At 32.1% G+C, this 17,504-nt stretch overlaps 2 protein-coding genes and 1 long non-coding RNA gene across 4 annotated transcripts in view; 1 reads left to right on the plus strand and 2 right to left on the minus strand.

The window, feature by feature from the left end:
• Nucleotides 1-1,036: 1,036 nt before the first annotated feature.
• Nucleotides 1,037-2,083, minus strand: LOC126759612 (uncharacterized). Its single transcript, XR_007667031.1, has 2 exons — nucleotides 1,752-2,083; nucleotides 1,037-1,697 (listed from the first exon to the last, which is right to left on the minus strand). It is a non-coding gene; the product is annotated as an uncharacterized LOC126759612 (long non-coding RNA).
• Nucleotides 2,084-2,530: 447 nt separating this feature from the next.
• The window catches only part of LOC126759608 (uncharacterized), a 184,893-nt gene continuing 169,919 nt past the window's right edge, over nucleotides 2,531-17,504 (plus strand). The window contains exons 1-3 of the mRNA XM_050474482.1: nucleotides 2,531-2,590; nucleotides 7,444-7,470; nucleotides 8,507-9,893. The gene's annotated coding sequence lies outside the window, so the exon portion shown is untranslated. The remainder of the gene's footprint in view (nucleotides 2,591-7,443; nucleotides 7,471-8,506; nucleotides 9,894-17,504) is intronic.
• LOC126759610 (jerky protein homolog-like) lies at nucleotides 3,252-5,332 on the minus strand. Of its 2 annotated transcripts, XM_050474489.1 has the most exons (4): nucleotides 5,266-5,332; nucleotides 5,063-5,183; nucleotides 4,803-5,008; nucleotides 3,252-4,730 (listed from the first exon to the last, which is right to left on the minus strand). In XM_050474489.1, the coding sequence occupies exons 2-4, from the start codon at nucleotides 5,072-5,074 to the stop codon at nucleotides 3,305-3,307; spliced, it is 1,644 nt and encodes a 547-aa protein (XP_050330446.1). In that variant the 5' UTR covers nucleotides 5,075-5,183; nucleotides 5,266-5,332; the 3' UTR covers nucleotides 3,252-3,304. The 2 variants fall into 2 exon arrangements, with proteins under 2 accessions (XP_050330446.1, XP_050330445.1); XM_050474488.1 differs by having other exon boundaries at nucleotides 5,063-5,327.

A 17,504-nucleotide genomic window follows, 5' to 3' on the forward strand; every position in this document is an offset into this window, starting at 1 on the left:
CCTCCTCTCGCCTACGAAAACCCAGGTTGAGCGACAAAAGAGTTCGTGTGTGAACTGCGTCCAAACATCGAAAAACCATTATAAGGTGGAGTAAAAGTTATTCTCAAAAAAATAATAATATCTGGCGGACCACTGTAGCAACAAAATAACTGTCGCTAAGATAAGCAATGGAGAGGCACAAAAGACGTGAGCAGAGTTAATATCTTTCCAGTACTACAGTAGCTGGCAATAAAAAATAAAAATAAAATAATATACAAAACGCCACAAAGCCAACAACACTGTGGGATATTGTTGGGAAATGTTTTCCGTAAAGTTTTCTTTTTTAAGTAAGTACTTTCTTATGAATCTTCGAGTTTGGAATTTAAGTATGTAATTATATAATTAATAAAGGTTAAAATAATTTAGAAAGAACGATCAACTTTATAATATAAAATTTAAATATTGAAATATAGCATAGTTCTATATTATTTTTAAATAATTGACGTACATGCCTTTGGAAAATCTAAATCTACTTCAAATTAGAACAAAAATGCACTGTCTTCTGATTTAATTGGGACCTGCTCTAGTACATATGTAAATATATGTATGTATGTACATATATGTACGTATATACATAAATGTAGCTTTTGCTAGACCCGATTTTTAAGAGAACGTAAACAGATTTAAAGCATAACATTTAACTTTTGTGCTCACCTATGTACATATGGAACGCATTTAGTTGGTCGATCAGTAGCTGCCTTAAAAATATTTGTTTTTGTTTATATTTAGTGGTCCACCACTGTGCTATATTGCGAAAACGTATTATAAATTATGTACATATGTACAAAATGCTAGATAAATATGTATGTACATAAGTATGTGTAAATAAATTACTATAAAAAAATATTCACATGTACAAACGCATGTACACGTATCGTAACGTGGAAGATCCATAGAATAAAGAAAAGTTTCAAATTTAGCAAACCTTTTACAGACGTACAAGCATACATACTACAAACATACAAACTCACAAACCGGTTAAATGAGAGGTTACTAGTTGTTTTTGTTCCTTAAGCGTTTTGACAAAGCAATATATTTATATTGTATGTGTGTATGGATGTATATTTCCCACTTTTTCCCCTCTCAACACTGCTCGAGAGAATCGTTTCTCATAGACAACTCACCACTCACTGGGTTATGCGAATGCTATGATTTTATTCGAAACTCATTTGCACCGCTGCCGATGTCGGCACTGTCCGCTGCGCGGTAACGATGCTCTTGTTGGCAAAAATTTGCTATAAAATGTGCTGAACAGATAGAAAGCGAAAGACTTCAAGCAAAATCTGTCAAATGTTAAAATACACACTTTCTGATGGTCACAGTTATGTAGTCGTGCAGCTGTCTAAATAACTATGTCCATAAGAACGTGCGTATTGTAATATTTGACAGTTGGGGGCTTGAAGTCTGTCGCTCTCTATGTGTTCAGCACATAATGCACCAACCAAAAACAATAAACAGTCTTAACGCAGATAGCTACGATACGTATTCTTGATAAGTTGCGTTGTTGTTTTTTCTCTGTCTTTCTTTTCCTCTCTTTTGAATATTTGGCTGTTTTTTTTACTTCAGAGTTTTTTTATTTCATTTCTGCGTCACTCTCTCAGACAGTTCGTCGCACTGACTCGCTCGGCTCTCTGCTGCTGCGGACGGGTGCATGTGGTCTTAAGTACAAATTAAAAATACATATATATGTATGTACATAAGTATGTATATACCTTCGTAACAATCATTCCGTCATAGATACATGTGTCTACCCTCTTGCATAGCCATTTGTGTGAAGATTTGCTTATGTACTTATGTATATACATTCATCTAAACACTTCAAAGTTACAGATACATATGTATATGCGCACGAATTGTATATTTATGTACTCAGATTTGTGTGTGGCTCGTTTTGCCGGTGAAACAAGTTAGTGCCAGTTGTTTTTGCGACGGGATGGCGGGCTTTGGCGCTGCCACCGCTTACTTTGTCGCCACTGCCCCAGCTCACAACGCCGTTGCTTGCAATGTCGGTTTTTATTTTTATTTAATATAAATTGCAGATGAGGTGAATAAAATAAATTGCACCATGTTGCCAAATTTCAACTGCGTCGACTACGTTGCCATCGACTTCATTTCTGCTTATGTTTCGCTCAGCGACCCTCACGCCACGTTGCTCTCTTACTTATTATTTTACTTACCTGCTGACTGAGTTGCTGGCCCACTCGCATGGCTGGAACAAATTTTCTGAAGAGCAGTCGTCGCTATTATGTTTAAACATTGTAGATACATGCGGATGTAAATACATGTACATACATACATATGTACATACAAACTATATACATTTTTATGTGGCGCGTAGTTGGCAAACTTTACTCTTTTAACATAATTTTTATAACCTTTTTGCTTCGGCTTTTCTACTTCGAGTAGCCGAAATTCATTTTATACTTGAATTGAATTAAATATTGTTGGAAATTTGTACACTAATTCGCCAACGATTTTGCACGTGTCAAGCAAAAAGTTGTGTTCCATCAAAAATATAGCGGATTTGCTTTTGACTATCAGTGGCCGATGGGTGAGGTCTTAAAATAAAACTTTATTTTTGGGCTGGTTGAGATTAAGATACTTTAATATGATAAATAGTTTGAATGTTTAACAAACGGAAAGATTTTACATACATACATATGTATGTATGCATTAGATGTACACAAAACTCAACCATAGATAAAAAAAAATAAAGTTATATAAACACTATAATTAGAAGTACAGAACAAGTTGGTACTTATATGTATATATGTACATACATATGTATGTATGTATGTACTTGTAAGTATGTACATATGTATGTACTTAAGTACATAATACATTTGTAAGTATGCTCTTAAGTCTATTCAAATTTGATAGAAACATTATACATTCATGTATTTTTGAGTATTGCATCTAAATTTATTGTTCTTAATAAATCGAAATGGATATTAATGAGACCAAACTTGAAAACTTAGGGTATGGATGCACATTTAAAAAAACATAAATTTTTTATTCATAGAAACATAGCGGAGATACTTGACTTGGCATCACTTTTACTGAAAGTATAATACAGTGAAAGCTCGCTAATCCGAATTAATGATTGCACACCCCAGTTCGGATTAGCGAAATATTCGGATTAGTGGATAGGCTATATTTATGTATTTTATTTCACATAAGATGACGCCATTCGAAAATAAAACTCGGGAAAGTATTTTATTTATTATTATATTTTTAAGAAAGAATATTGCTTACACCTTATTTATTATGATGTTTTTTTAACGAAATTTGTGATGCAAGTTTGTTTCTGATTCAATACACATGCTTCTAAAGCTTTATTACGCATTTCCTTGAGTACTAATATTTGATCAGTGTCTATGCCTCGTTGCTTTGCCCAATCTATACTTATATTTAAAGCTTGTACAGCTTCACGATTTTTAACGCGCTTAATCATATTAGATTCTGCTTCTTCGTCTTCTGTAACCAATTCTGAGCTACTACATGCAACCACACTACTGCCAGAGTCATTAATCCAGGCAAGAACTTCATCTTCAGAAAGTTCCACGTCAGTATTGCGGCGAAATAAATTTGTGATTGCACGAAATTCTTCACTTTCTTCAAAACGAGCCGAAAAGTCACTCTCCGGTAGTTCTTGTTGTAAGACTGACAATGGAATGTTATCTTCTGAAGCCCATCTCTGGGTATGAATGTTTTTCCAACAGGACTTTAGAGTGGAATCCGATACCCTGTTCCAAGATCGCTTAAGCAATTCACAAGCGTCGTACATACTGAATTGTTTCAAAAAAATGTCAGTACTGTCTGATTCAGAATTGACCAATTCACACAAGCGGTATTTTTTGTAATAAAGTTTAGTCAGGCGTATCACATTTTGATCCATAGGTTGGATAATGCTTGTACAATTTGGAGGGAGAAACATAATTCTATATTTTCCACATTCAGATGCCAACGGCTCCCCATGACATGTTGCATTATCCAATATCAATAGACCTTTTTTCGGCAAATTATTTTCAGTCTGATAGTTTTTTACCTGTGGTATAAACGATTTGAAAAACCATTCAGTAAAAATGTATGTTGTCATCCATGCATTTTTTGATGAGTAATATTCAATCACCCTTTGTTTTTTAAATGACCGAGGGTTTTTTGATTTACCAACCACTGCAATCTGTAGCTTGTGACTTCCAGTCTTGTTAGCACAACATAAGAAGGTGATTCTCTCTTTGCTCATTTTGGTGCCTGGAGCTGATTTTTCTTTAAAATGCACTAAAGTTTTGTCTGGAAACATTTTCCAAAAAAGTCCAGACTCATCAGCATTATAAATTTGGTCGTCCAACAAATTTTCAGCTTCAATTACATTGTAGAGCTCATTTTGAAAAGCAGGAACAAGATCTGGTTTAGCAGATAAAGACTCTCCGCATATTTTTAAGTTTCGCACAGAAAATCGTTTCTTAAACTTTTGAAACCATCCATCGCTAGCTTTAAACGATTCATTGTTATACATTTTCTGATAAAGTGATTTTGCCTTTTGTCGTAAAACTCCCGCTGAAATGGTTTGATGTCGTGACCGCTTCTCTTCAAACCAAGCATATAATTTTTGCTCAAACTCTTCGTACTCACCCGTTTTGAGTGTCTTGCGCTGCTTCAAAAGTTTTTCATCAGAATTCTCAGCAAATCTTATAAAATAGGTATGTATACAATTAACTCATTTTTGTAAAATACTTTAGTACATAATACGGATTCTATACCTCCTAATATTTTCGGAATTTTTTTTTATGTCACAAATTGTAGAAGTTCCTACACCATATTTATCTGCTAAAAGTTTTCCAGATTGTCCGCGGTTTATCTCTTGTATTATTTTAATTTTATCAGCTAGTGATAATGTTTTATGTGCACGTCTTTTTGCCATATTGGAATTTAAATTGATGTCGTCGCGTGTAATGCTATTCCAGAACTAAAATAATAACAAAATAAATCATTGAATATGCATTCATTTGTACATACATACATGTGTATGCATATCAAATGATGTCCCGTTAGTTGTAAAATTCCATTCACACTTCGAGAACACGTTGAAACAGGCTTTCTACGTTGTTTGCACTTATGTATGTCAAAACAAATATGTGCACCTACGCTACAAAAGGATAGAAAAATTAAAATTCGGATTAGAGAGCGGCAATCAATGCGGACTATAGAGTATGCAACGCGTACTTTATTCAATTCGGATTACTGGATAATTCGGATTACACACCGTTCGGATTAGCGAGCTTTCACTGTATAAAAAAATTGTTTTGCAAACAATCAAACAGCAAATTAAGTTAAACTTGTTTTTTGCATGATATAAAATAAATTAAATTGAATTATAAAAATAATTCGAATTATTTTTAAAGTTAAGATAGTTTTTACATATATTAATACCTATTAAGCTTATAATTCGAGGTGCAGAACTAAACCGAGAAGGTACAATCTTTTATAAGAGCGAATCAAATGGGTCTGGTGGTGAACGAGCGCAAGACGAAATATCTCCTGTAATCACACAAACTGTCGTCGCACTCACGACTAGGCACCCACATCACTGTTGACAATCATAACTTCGAAGTTGTAGATAATTTCGTCTATTTAGAAACCAGCAACAAGACCAACAACAACGTCAGCCTCGAAATCCAACGCAGGATATCTCTTGCCAACAGGTGCTACTTCGGACTAAGTAGGAAATTGAGAAGTAAAGTCCTCTGTCGACGAACAAAAACCAAACTCTATAAGTCCTGCTACATTGTGCAGAGGCATGGACGATGGATGGTTTTGGAGAGAGAAGTTCTGCGAAAGTTTTATGGCCCTTTGCGCGTTGGCCACGGCGAATATCGCATTCGATGGAACGATGAGCTCTATGAGATATACGACGACATTGACATAGTTCAGCGAATTAAAAGATAGCGGTTACGCTGACTAGGTCATGTCGTCCGAATGGACGAAAACACTCCAGCTCTGAAAGCATTCGACGCAGTACCCGTCGGGTTAATGGCTTTTCGGTACGGAGACAACCAGGTAGCGTGGTGAATTTTTCTATGCTGGAATCTAGTTCTACCGATAACTATATTTCAGTCATGTTTCCCCGTGTTGTGCCAAAGATAATTTCCTTGCTCACCCTGTAAAGTCGCCAAGCATGATTTTGACATCGTGGCGGGGTAGCTCTGTTAGGTGGCATCATAGAAGGCATCTTTGGTAACATCGTCCTTCTCTTCCGTCGGGGCGTAAGCGCAAATCAGCGATAAATTGAGGAACTTCGCTTTGATGCGAATTGTGGCTAGAGGTTCATCCACCGGAGTGAACGAATCTCACACCGAATTTGCGCTCCTTTATATCGCCTCAGTCCTTGTCCCGTCCATCGCATTTCTTGGACGGCGGTGATGTCAGCCTTTACTCTACCGAGGACATCAACCAGCTGGGCAACTACCAAATTAAGGGACCGGACTTTATAGGTGCATGCTCTCAAATCGTTATCCTAAATGCATTTGCCGTAGTCGTCATCAAAAGGGGGGTTTCTCATCCAAGGCTGTTTGTGTTTTACATCATTGGCGTTCCATATGTATTCAAGTGGCGGATCTCAAACCAAGCGGGCAACCCTGTGGAGGGGATGTTTTGCTTTCAAACTGAAGTTCTTTGGCTACCCAGAGGATACTTTGTCTAGAACCGGAAGAAGTGAACTGCTTGAGCCATATGTAAAAGACACTCCCAAGTGAATGACAATCAGAGAACTTTTTTTACTTGCGTAAACTTCTCATGACTCCAACCTCCAATTTACTTTTCACCCTCACTAAATTCGGCTCATTGTTTGACTACTTACTCTCTACCGTTTGGTATGCTCAAATCAGATGCTCCGAGTTTATTTATTTAATATTCTTTTGTGACATTGAAGATATAAAAATAGTTTTTCGAGTAAAATCAGGAGGTATTCTATTCCGGAAATTTTAATTTTTTTCTCACATATTTTAATAGTTTACATATATATATTGAAAAATATCTTTCTGAAACGATTTTTTTAAATTCAAATTACTTATTTAGTTTTAGTGTAGTTCGACTTGCTTGGTTTAATTTTAACTTAAAACTTTAAGCGCTTGTTTCTCGAAACTGTCTTTTTAAAAACGATTTTCCAGGTTCTACTGAACCGATTTACCTGAAATTTTAAGAGAGTCTTCCTATAGACTTGTCTATATCGGGAACAAGCCATATTCTCAAATATCAAGTTTTACTATTTTTAAAAATTTCGAAACAGTAATAAAACTTATTTTTCAGGCAGTCACTATTTCATGAAATTTTTGTTTTTAACTTTTTCGTAGCTCCAGAACATTACCATATTATTATAGATTAATAATTTGTTTTGTTTTTTAGTTTCAGATTGCTAGGATGTTTGAAATCGTAAGTATAGTAACTGTCAATTTTACGAGACCCCTACTACATCAGTTTCAAGTTTTTAAAATTTTTAACTTTTTTATTTTTTTTGTATTCTTGTATTGTTAATAAATAAGTAATGAGCTAACTAAGAAAATAGATGGAAAAATATGAAGTTCCTTTTTACGACACTTCGAAAACTTCTTGACATTTAAGCTTCTAAACTAGAATTTAAGAATGAATCATTTTTAATATGACTATATGTACATAAGTATGTATGTGCATACATACATATGTATGATAAACTGAAGCGAAACTCTTATTTGCGGACAACGAAGATCAATAATTGAAATAAATGTAGAGGTATCGATGTTATCGGCTTGGATAAAGCCTTTAAATGAAATTCAGAAGACGTAAAATTGAAATTGACTTTGTGGTCTGAAATACTGAGGAATTACAATGATTGAGAAACCGAAGACATAAATGAAGGAGTATGTAACCAGAATGTGAGTCAAATTGAATCATATTCCGAAAGATTAAAAAAAATCGTCACTGATTCCAGTACGCCAAAGCTTTGGAAAGTCATCTTGAAAACTGTTTTAGAAAACAGAATCAATGAAAATTGTGACGAAATACTTATGATAAACGATTTTTTGGAAGCTCAAGCATAAATAAATACATATGTACATATGTATGTATCTACATACACACATGTAAATATATATACAAAAGAATCTATTACAACTATGATGTATGTACATATGTACATACATACATAAGTATGTGTCTCACAATAAAAATGTAATAGTACCAAATTGCCACGATATCTAACTAATTTAAATTTATACATACTTACATATGTATGTGTGTATATACATAGTATGTAGTATAAACAACTTTATACCAGAAGATATTAATTTTATGTATATATGTACATACATACATACACATATGAAGATAAATATGCCATAAATGTCCGGTAGACCTAAAATTATATACAAAATGTATTTCTTACTTTACACAATATTGAAGAATATTATGCAAAATTGCTGATTTTTTGCAGAACTTGAAGCTTAAATTTCGGTTATACTTACATACATATTTTCAACGTGGGAAACTCGGCAACATCGGATATGCCCAACTAGCACACCAGGGAGCTGACATGGAGAGGAGCCAACGAATGTGAATGGAAAAATAAAAAGTTGCAAAAGCTGCATTAGCGAAATTTATTTCACATCCATTAAAATGGCCAAAATAAATGAATAAAGAAACAAGAAGCAAAGCCAAAATATAACGAAAATAACACATACACACAAAATATTATATCTTCATGTATGTACATATGTATGGATATGTATACATACTGAAGACTATGGGGTAATATAACGCAAACCACTGTACTCGAAAAATAACAGGGAGTATACGCACATGTATACTTACATATATGCTACGTACGTACATAAATATCCCCTGATATGATGGAAGAAAAAGACATTGTTGGAGAAGAATCAACATAGTGGCAGAGCGAAGGAAATAAAAACTGAAAACTCATCCTGCGCCGGCAGCGACAGCGGCGTTGGCAGCGACCGCGGCTACGGCTACACAATCAAACACAAAACCAAGAAAGAGAATTTTATTAACGAAGGAGATTGCGAAGGGGCAGGCGAGCACAAAGTTTCATGCTTACACATGCGTATACACAAATATTTGTACCTGAGCTTGTTAATGAGCGTATATGCCTCAATAAGTCGGGTCGAAAGAGAACAGCAGCGCTGATAAATCCTTGGCTGCGCATGATAAAGTAAAGTAAAGTAAAGTAAAAGACACGAAGTAAAGGAGATGCAGAATGCAAAAACTACTCAAACAAAATGTATAAACACGCTTGAATGGCAACACCAGAAGTGGTCTTTGGTCGGTCTATCGCAGAACTCAAAAAGAATGCAGAGAAAGGAATGTTCGTTGTGGTGAACTGTGGTGTAAACCAAAGAATTTTTCTTTCGAACTCTGTAAATATGTTACAAAATGTGTGTGATGTCCGTCCAACTGCTGTGAGAACACAAAAAAGACTATTTTCCAGTTTATTGGTTGGTTATGTGAAATCAAAACTTAGTACTCACATAGGATAAAAATATTTTCAACAAATTTGTAAATATGCGGGTATATTTTTAATGTTTTATGTTATTTTATGTTGTATTGTGCGCAATCGAACAAGGGCACGTTCGACCTATTTGTTGGATGTTCGATGTCGTTCAGTCTTGTATTTTGAAGTTCTCTCGTTCGCTCTGGTCTCGTGAGTGAGCGAGCGTGTGAGCAATGTAGAAGAAGAAGAAGCAACATAGAAGATGTGGAATAAAATTTTTTAGCAAGTTTCTTCGTCGGCGGTGCGTTTTGTGATCCGGATGAAGAAATTGCGAAAATTTCGTAAAAATTGCAGAATTTATTGTAAAAAGGTAAAAATAGATAAATCTAAAGTGTATATGAATCAACGGGAGGTGGTTGCGTTTGGCTGGTACCCCTCATTGACGATTTAAAGTGTTTTTTTTTCTGAATTTCACTACTACGTCATCTAACGGCACGCCCCCCACACTGAACTCCGCATGTCGGCATTCCCTTTTTATATGAAGAACAGCCAGCTGAGCCTGGCTTTTTGGAACAATGTTTCTAAAATTCAAAAATTATTTAATTTGTTATATTCAATATATTTCGGAGATTTTCTTGTATAAGTACATACGTGTTTGTGAATATATGTATGAAGATTGATGCAATAAATCGTGAAGTGAGTGACTGAATGGTCGGTGTGGTGTAAATAAGTAAATGGAATGGAGATGTGCAAGTTTAAATATGTATAATATATGAAAATCTTTTTATGTGAAATATAGCCTCCAAAATATTGATGGTTTAGTGAAAAGTTGTGAAAGTGCTTAAAGAAATGCCAAATAAAAGAGCTAATGTCGAAAGCGAGGCATAAAATCAATTGTGTAATGGTTGTGTCTAATAAAGTAAAACGCAAAAAACAAAGTCTAAAAAGTAATAGAATGAGTAAATACGGAAAATGAGCTTAAGGTCAAGTGATTAAATGAATAGTAACTCATAATTTGAAAGCAATCTTATCACTACTTAGTATATGTATTTTATATAGCATAAGAGGCAGACTTTTGGAAAAGTCCTGAAGCTTTAAAAACCTATCTAATCATTTGTGTATACAGTATTTCAGATATGTACATTAAAAAAAATCGAAGTACTGCTATTTGAAAGTCTACAGTTTTAAATAAAAACTAACAGAAAGTTATTAATAATTTATAGATATAGTAAGCTCATTCTCTACATGAATGGTTAACTATATGATATTCTTAAAACGTAAAGAAATAAATTGTAAAAAATGAAATTAACTTAAAAGTAACACACTTATGTGTTTGTGCTTTGATAAAAAAAAGGTGTAACTCGGTGCCTTAAATAATAAAATGTTATAAAAAAATTTTAAAAGTGCAATGTTCAATGAACGTATATTAAATACGTTTTGTTTAATACTCCGAACTTACGGGAATGCAGAAGATGTTATAAGTTTAATTTAGGTTACTTCTACATGTAAAGGTGAGTAGTATTTTATAGTTTCTGAATAATATGTGTTTCTAGTTATATACTATATGAAACATATAACTTCAAGTTCAGTTATCACACAGTTTTTAAAATTTTAAGAATTAATTGTGAATTAATCTATGCCTCTTATATTGACAAGTTGAAGAAACAAGCTATTTCCAGCTTCCAGTTTCCAGGTCAAAGACAGTTTTCGTGTTGTTTTGTTTTTATAATTCAGAAATAAAACTTTCAAATATTTCGACTAATGCAAATGCGTTTTTTGAGTAATAACTGAATACGAATAGATTATAAGTAACACAGAATCATCTAAATTTATACCGAAAATTTATGAGTTAAATAAAAAACAGCTGATTTTAACATTATGTATAGAAATTCACTACCTCGTAAGAGGTAGTCTCCGTATCGAAAGAACCTTCAAAAATTTAATCTTGTTTCGAAACATGTCAAAAATAATACAAAATGCAAACGCATTTTTTATGGTTTGTTTTTATTTAAAATAAAGATACATTTAATTCGACTATTATTATTATAAATAAAGAAAATTAAAATTTTGTCGATTCAAAAAAATAACCCATGCATAAATTCAAAAGACCAATTTTTTAAGATCAATATTTTACCTTAATTGATGCAATTTTTTATATATATGTATATACATACATATGTTTTTGATAAAGTGCAGTTATTTCCAAGTTCAGAAAAACAAAAGATAAAAATTAAACAATTATTATTAGAAAATATGAGAGAAAAGAAAAAAAACCAACAACTCAATTGACATCCTTCTAATTATATGAAATCAGAAATATGTATTTCTTATAAAAAAATTATAAAAATGTTATGTTTTCCGAATAAAGAGACAATGGTTCAAAAATGGCGCAATACCGATTTTGCACCGCGATACCGTTGGAAAGAGGAAGTCCCCCTGATTAAAAAATATAAGGGTTATAGGTACCGCAAACGCTTAGTTTACGAGATATTCAACTTCAAAGTTCAAAAATTCCCAAAATTCGAACATTTCAACAAGCTATTTCACCACACTTTTCGCACATTTTTTACTTCAAATTAATTAAAATAAAGTGTAAACATTTAATACATCCACATTTTTCACCTTTTGCAGGTTTTTTCCCTAAGAAATTTTTATTTTAAAAATTAGTTTTTACACTCGTAGTGAGCATCATTTACATATGGATGTGCTAACAATTATGAGGATATGGAGCGCTGCCATATCCATTTCGATATAATTCCTGTTTCTTTATTTAGCAATCTTAGTTCCAATAAAAACAACTGTGTCTATAAATTATATTTCAAATTGAAATGAGTATAAACAATCTTTCCATGCATAAGAATTTTTTCTTATTTGAATTTAATAAACTACTAGGTAATATTATATAATAATATTACGTAATAAAATAATAAAAATCTTAGTTTACCCCGGGTATTGGCTAATTAAGTGTAAAGTATGCAGTATAAACACTCTTTCCATGCACATGTACATATGTATGTATATGTTCTTTATTTAATTTAATAAACAAATAAATAATATTATATAGTCATATTATATAATAATATTATATATGTATATTGTCACCTAAAATACAAAACAACGTACATATTATCAAAAACTCGACCAGGGTTATTTTTTTAAAGTGCGTCCGAAGGCCGCCAAAGCAAAAAGGAGTACTACGCGAAAGTACTTTAGTCACACCGATTTGATATAACTTATTTGTGTTTATTAAATATAAAACACATAAGATGTGTTTCCTTCGTGAAAGATTAACGATGAGTGTTCTAAAATTAGATTTTAAATTAATAAATTTAGCTAAAATATAAGAAAAATAAAAGTGAAAGTCGTTATTATACAAATACATACCTATATATGTATATGGAAAAAGTGTTAACTAAATTGTAACTTGAAAAATTGGAAAGAATTTTTTATTATAGTTAATATAGAAAGAAGAATGGCGCGAAAATACAAACAAAGAAAAAACGTTGAAAATCCTACATATTTGGTGTTTAAGATGTGTTTCTTCATAATTGTAAACAATCTAATCTTTTCAACGATGAGTGTTCTAAATGATTTTTAAATTAATAAATTTAGCTAAAATATAAGAAAATAAAAGTGAAATGTTAACTTATTTCAATGTTTAGAAAGTATATTTAAATAAACAAAGTGAAACATTGTGAAATACTAAGTGTTATTAATACAAATTTTTGAATTTTTAATCGGGAATATTTTAAATTATATAAGTGTTAGCAACGTTATTTTTGCTTATTCCTCCTCTGGAGAAGCTCCCCTATCCGTACATACCCATTTATACCAAAATTCGTGTTTTTTTCCCGACCGCCAAAGTAATCAGAATCGTGCCTCAAAAATAACAAATGTATCATACATATGGATTATATATTATTTAATAATATGTTATACATACAGACATGTGAAAATTAATAGCGAAAATTATATTAAAACATTTTAAAACCCTACTCTGGGTAGAAATGAAAAAACTGCTTAGAAATTAAATACTTATTTTCCGCTGGAATGTCGAAAAACCCGTTATCAAAGAACTAAGACTAAATATTTTTTTTTATATATTTTGGATTTTAATTTTTCATAATCGGTAAAAGTATTAAAGCTATTATGAAAAATAATTATACATTAAACGATTAAGGAAATATTATGGTTTAGTGATTCAAACTGGGAGGAAGACCGCAATAAAATAGCGTTCAGCTACGAGAAGAAATAAAATAAGAAAATGGTAGAAAGTATAATAATATATAAATTGCAGCAGGGAAGCACGTGAACGAAAACTAGAAATTTCACCACTATTGGAAAGGATATAGGAAATTTGTGATAAAACGCTTTTGCAACTACAAAGGAAAAAAAAACGATTTTTTTTAAACGTTGATACTTTCACCATTCGAGAAAAAAGCTTTTTACAGAAGATTTAAAATCGAAAAAGAGAGAAAAGTAGCTTGTCTGTCAAAACAAAATGTTTCTAAAATCTACTCTTTCGTCAGGAGCATGCCAATTGGCCAGTGGAGAAAGGTGCAATATCCTATGGTCAGATGAAGCTATTTTTGAAAAGAATTTTACCCATTAATTTTATTATTATTTAATAGTAAGTATGTACATTAGCTATTTTCAAAATAAAAAATAATAATAAGAAATAAATGAACATATTTTTTTGTATGGATTATGGATATGGTTATTCAAATCGCCAAAAAGAATCTTTGGACATTGTTTTGAAAGTTTATCAAAACACAAATATGTTTCTACAATTTACAAAGATAATATATTTTAATAGGTGTTCTCAAGTGAGTTTAGTTTCAAAAATTAAAATATATTAACTGAGTATTTGTTTTGTTAAATTTTTTTATTTGTCTCTTGTGGTCAAATCTAAATTTAGTCAGACTAATGTGAAACGAGTTCTATGTAATTATTTTAAATTAATTTTAACAAAATAATCAATTATTAATTAATTTGCTTCAAAATGCCGCCGTTCTCAATTAAAATCTGAAAGATTTATGTACATACTTATGTATGTGAAATCAAAATGAAAATTTCATTCGTAAGTAAGTTTAACGTGCTATAATTGAATTTGCATAACCGGAACAGACCTGGGCTTTTAGCAACCCGTGGATTGTCAACTATGGAGCATTACTCAACAATTGTGCGACTACTTTCAAAATTACATTGACAGTCGTTAAAAGATAAGTAGATAAAAATCCGTTTAGTCTAGTAGTATATACATATGTATATTAAGAGTTTGCAGCAATACTGGCCGATTTATGTATGCTTGAAAACCATCGAAAATTTGGTTCAGAGTTTGGACTTCTGCAACCGTGCCCGTGGTAGCCATGCAAAAGAAATCGAGTTCCATACATAATGGCATCGAATGTACTTCCACAGGAATAAAGAAGTTCTTTGATATCTCAAATTTATTTTATTTAAAAAACTTTTGAAGCGCTCTTAATAAAAAACAAGTATGTTTTAGGGAGAGATAAAAGTAAAAATGTATTTATTCATAGCGTATCATAAAACTTCTATCCATGAAATTGGTAAACTGAAAATATAAAACTAAATGCCTATCATATTAATATTAACATTATGCTAAAATTGTTGGTTGATGAATTCCACGCTCTCACGCTAATTGAGTGATGTTGAAGTCTTATCGGTTTTTGCTGCATTCTCATTAACGTTAAGGGGTCAGTAGGGTATTCTTTAATTTTTTTTTTGCATTTTCTGTTCCCTTATACTCTTAGAATTAATATTGAAACCCACTTTACCATTGGAAGGTTTCGTAAAAGGCCCAAAAATAATAATATCGCTCGACGTTCGGAGCGCTCGTAGTGCACACCTCAAACTTTAAACGCGTTTTTCTCAAAACACACTTTTTTAAACTGACGGACATGATTCCGGTCGAACTACTCAACCGATTTGCTTAATTTTTTTTTAATGTTCACAAAACATTCCAAGTTCGTTCGTCCCTACTAGATTCATAATTTTTTGTAATTTATTGACAATGTGGCACGATTACGATTCTTGCGGCGCCGCGATTTGATGGTACCGATGGATAGAGGAGGTCCTCAGGATTAAAAAATATATACACGTCCTCAGTTAAAGTTCCACAATTTTACATGCAATTCACTCTTATTTTGTTTTGTTTTGTTTTCCTTTACATGTCATGACAAATACCGTCGCAAGAATCGTAATATTGCCGACAATGTTATGACAAAATATATGTATGTAAAAAACATGGGAAAAAATTAAAAAAAGAACGTGAATTACTTTTTTATTTTTCAAAATTTTTTCATGAATCTGGCAGGGACGATAACCATTCACGTATATCTTAAGAAAAATTGGGGTTTTGTGTTTCAGATGATCCAAACATGAGAAATCGTGTCCGCCAGTGAAAAAACGCATCTCAGTTACCCAGCTATTTCTCCGACAGATGTCAACAAAAAATTCCGAAAAAATTTATGTATACACTCCACGATATACATACATATGTACTTCATGATATCTGAAAAAATTTCTATTGTAGAATAAAAATTTTTATGAAAAAAATGTCAAAAAAACAGCCCAGATTACCCTACTGACCCCTTAATAGAAAAGTGGTCTGAGTTGTGTTAGTACAAAATAAAAGTTTCTGAAGTTAGTATATTTCAACTGCTAAACTAAATAAGTTGTTAAATGCTATTTATATACATAATCTAATAAATTTTCGGTTTCTGAATCGGAGTTCAATAGGTATGCATACAAATAGAACCGTCCAAGTACGATACGTGGGTCTAAATTTCGAGATTTCTATCATTAAAAGCTAAAATCGATCCGGACAAAAAATACTGCATACATTCATAAATCAGCATTATTTAAAGTTTAAAAAGTGGAAAACATTGTTCGTGGAACGAATTTTTTAAATTGAAATTTTGCATCCAAAATCAATGATTTCTCCGCCACATTATTATCAGTCGATCACGATTAATATAACGTAATTAGAGATAAAGGATCGCCGCCGAGTTTGTCAAAATTCAGCCCTTGTAGGATAAAATGTTATATAGACGGAATGAACTCAGTGCGTAATTACGGATCATACATATAAAACGAACTATTTCAAATATGTATCCATAATTCATAATTACTTAAATAGAGATGGAAGTCGATGGTCTGGTGATTAAACCAGTGGTTTGAAGTAAACTGTTTCACGAAAATTTGTTCTTCAAAAAATATATGTTTTAGCAGTTCTGAAATGAAAGTAGTTTCTTGTTTCCTAGTATTTTTTCTTAATTTTACATTAAAGCAATATAATTATATGAGTTATAGAGTTAACCAGTATCTTCTACTTGGGAGAACTTACATTCTGTGTGTATACATACATATGTAAGTATCTGCACATTTGTATCATACGTATTTGTTATGTTTTCGCTTGCGGAAGGCCCCCAAAACTGCAAAATCACCCAGGCCTTATTGTGCATCCATCACGATTCTCTGGGAATTTTCTCTGTTATTTGCAGATGTACAAAAAATAAAGGCGTACACATAAAAAGTATTACTTTGGTTGGTTGTGGCTACGGTTGTTGCTTCTTTTCACGGATATTGAGGTCGCGTCTGTCAGAAACTATATAAAGTAAATCAATAAAGTTTACATACACATAGTTCTATTCCTCATCGACACGTTTATTTGTTTTAAAATGAATATACTTATGTATTTTGTTTTTCTATCTTCTTCAAAATATATGTATTTAAAATTAAATATAACATATGAAAATATTTTTTTTACATAAATAAGAAAAATTAATGCTAAAGTTTAAAAAGCTCCTAATTCATATCAAAAACTTTACACACACTAATGATTATTTATATAAATCAAAAGTAATTACAATAGTTTTAGATGTATTTATACTTTTTTGGTCTTTATTTTGTTGCAATTATTGTCCCATGTGGACGCTTGCTCCCCGATTTCTCGTAT

This window comes from Bactrocera neohumeralis, chromosome 5, assembly GCF_024586455.1.
Source record: "Bactrocera neohumeralis isolate Rockhampton chromosome 5, APGP_CSIRO_Bneo_wtdbg2-racon-allhic-juicebox.fasta_v2, whole genome shotgun sequence".
Taxonomy (NCBI): Eukaryota; Metazoa; Arthropoda; class Insecta; order Diptera; family Tephritidae; genus Bactrocera; species Bactrocera neohumeralis.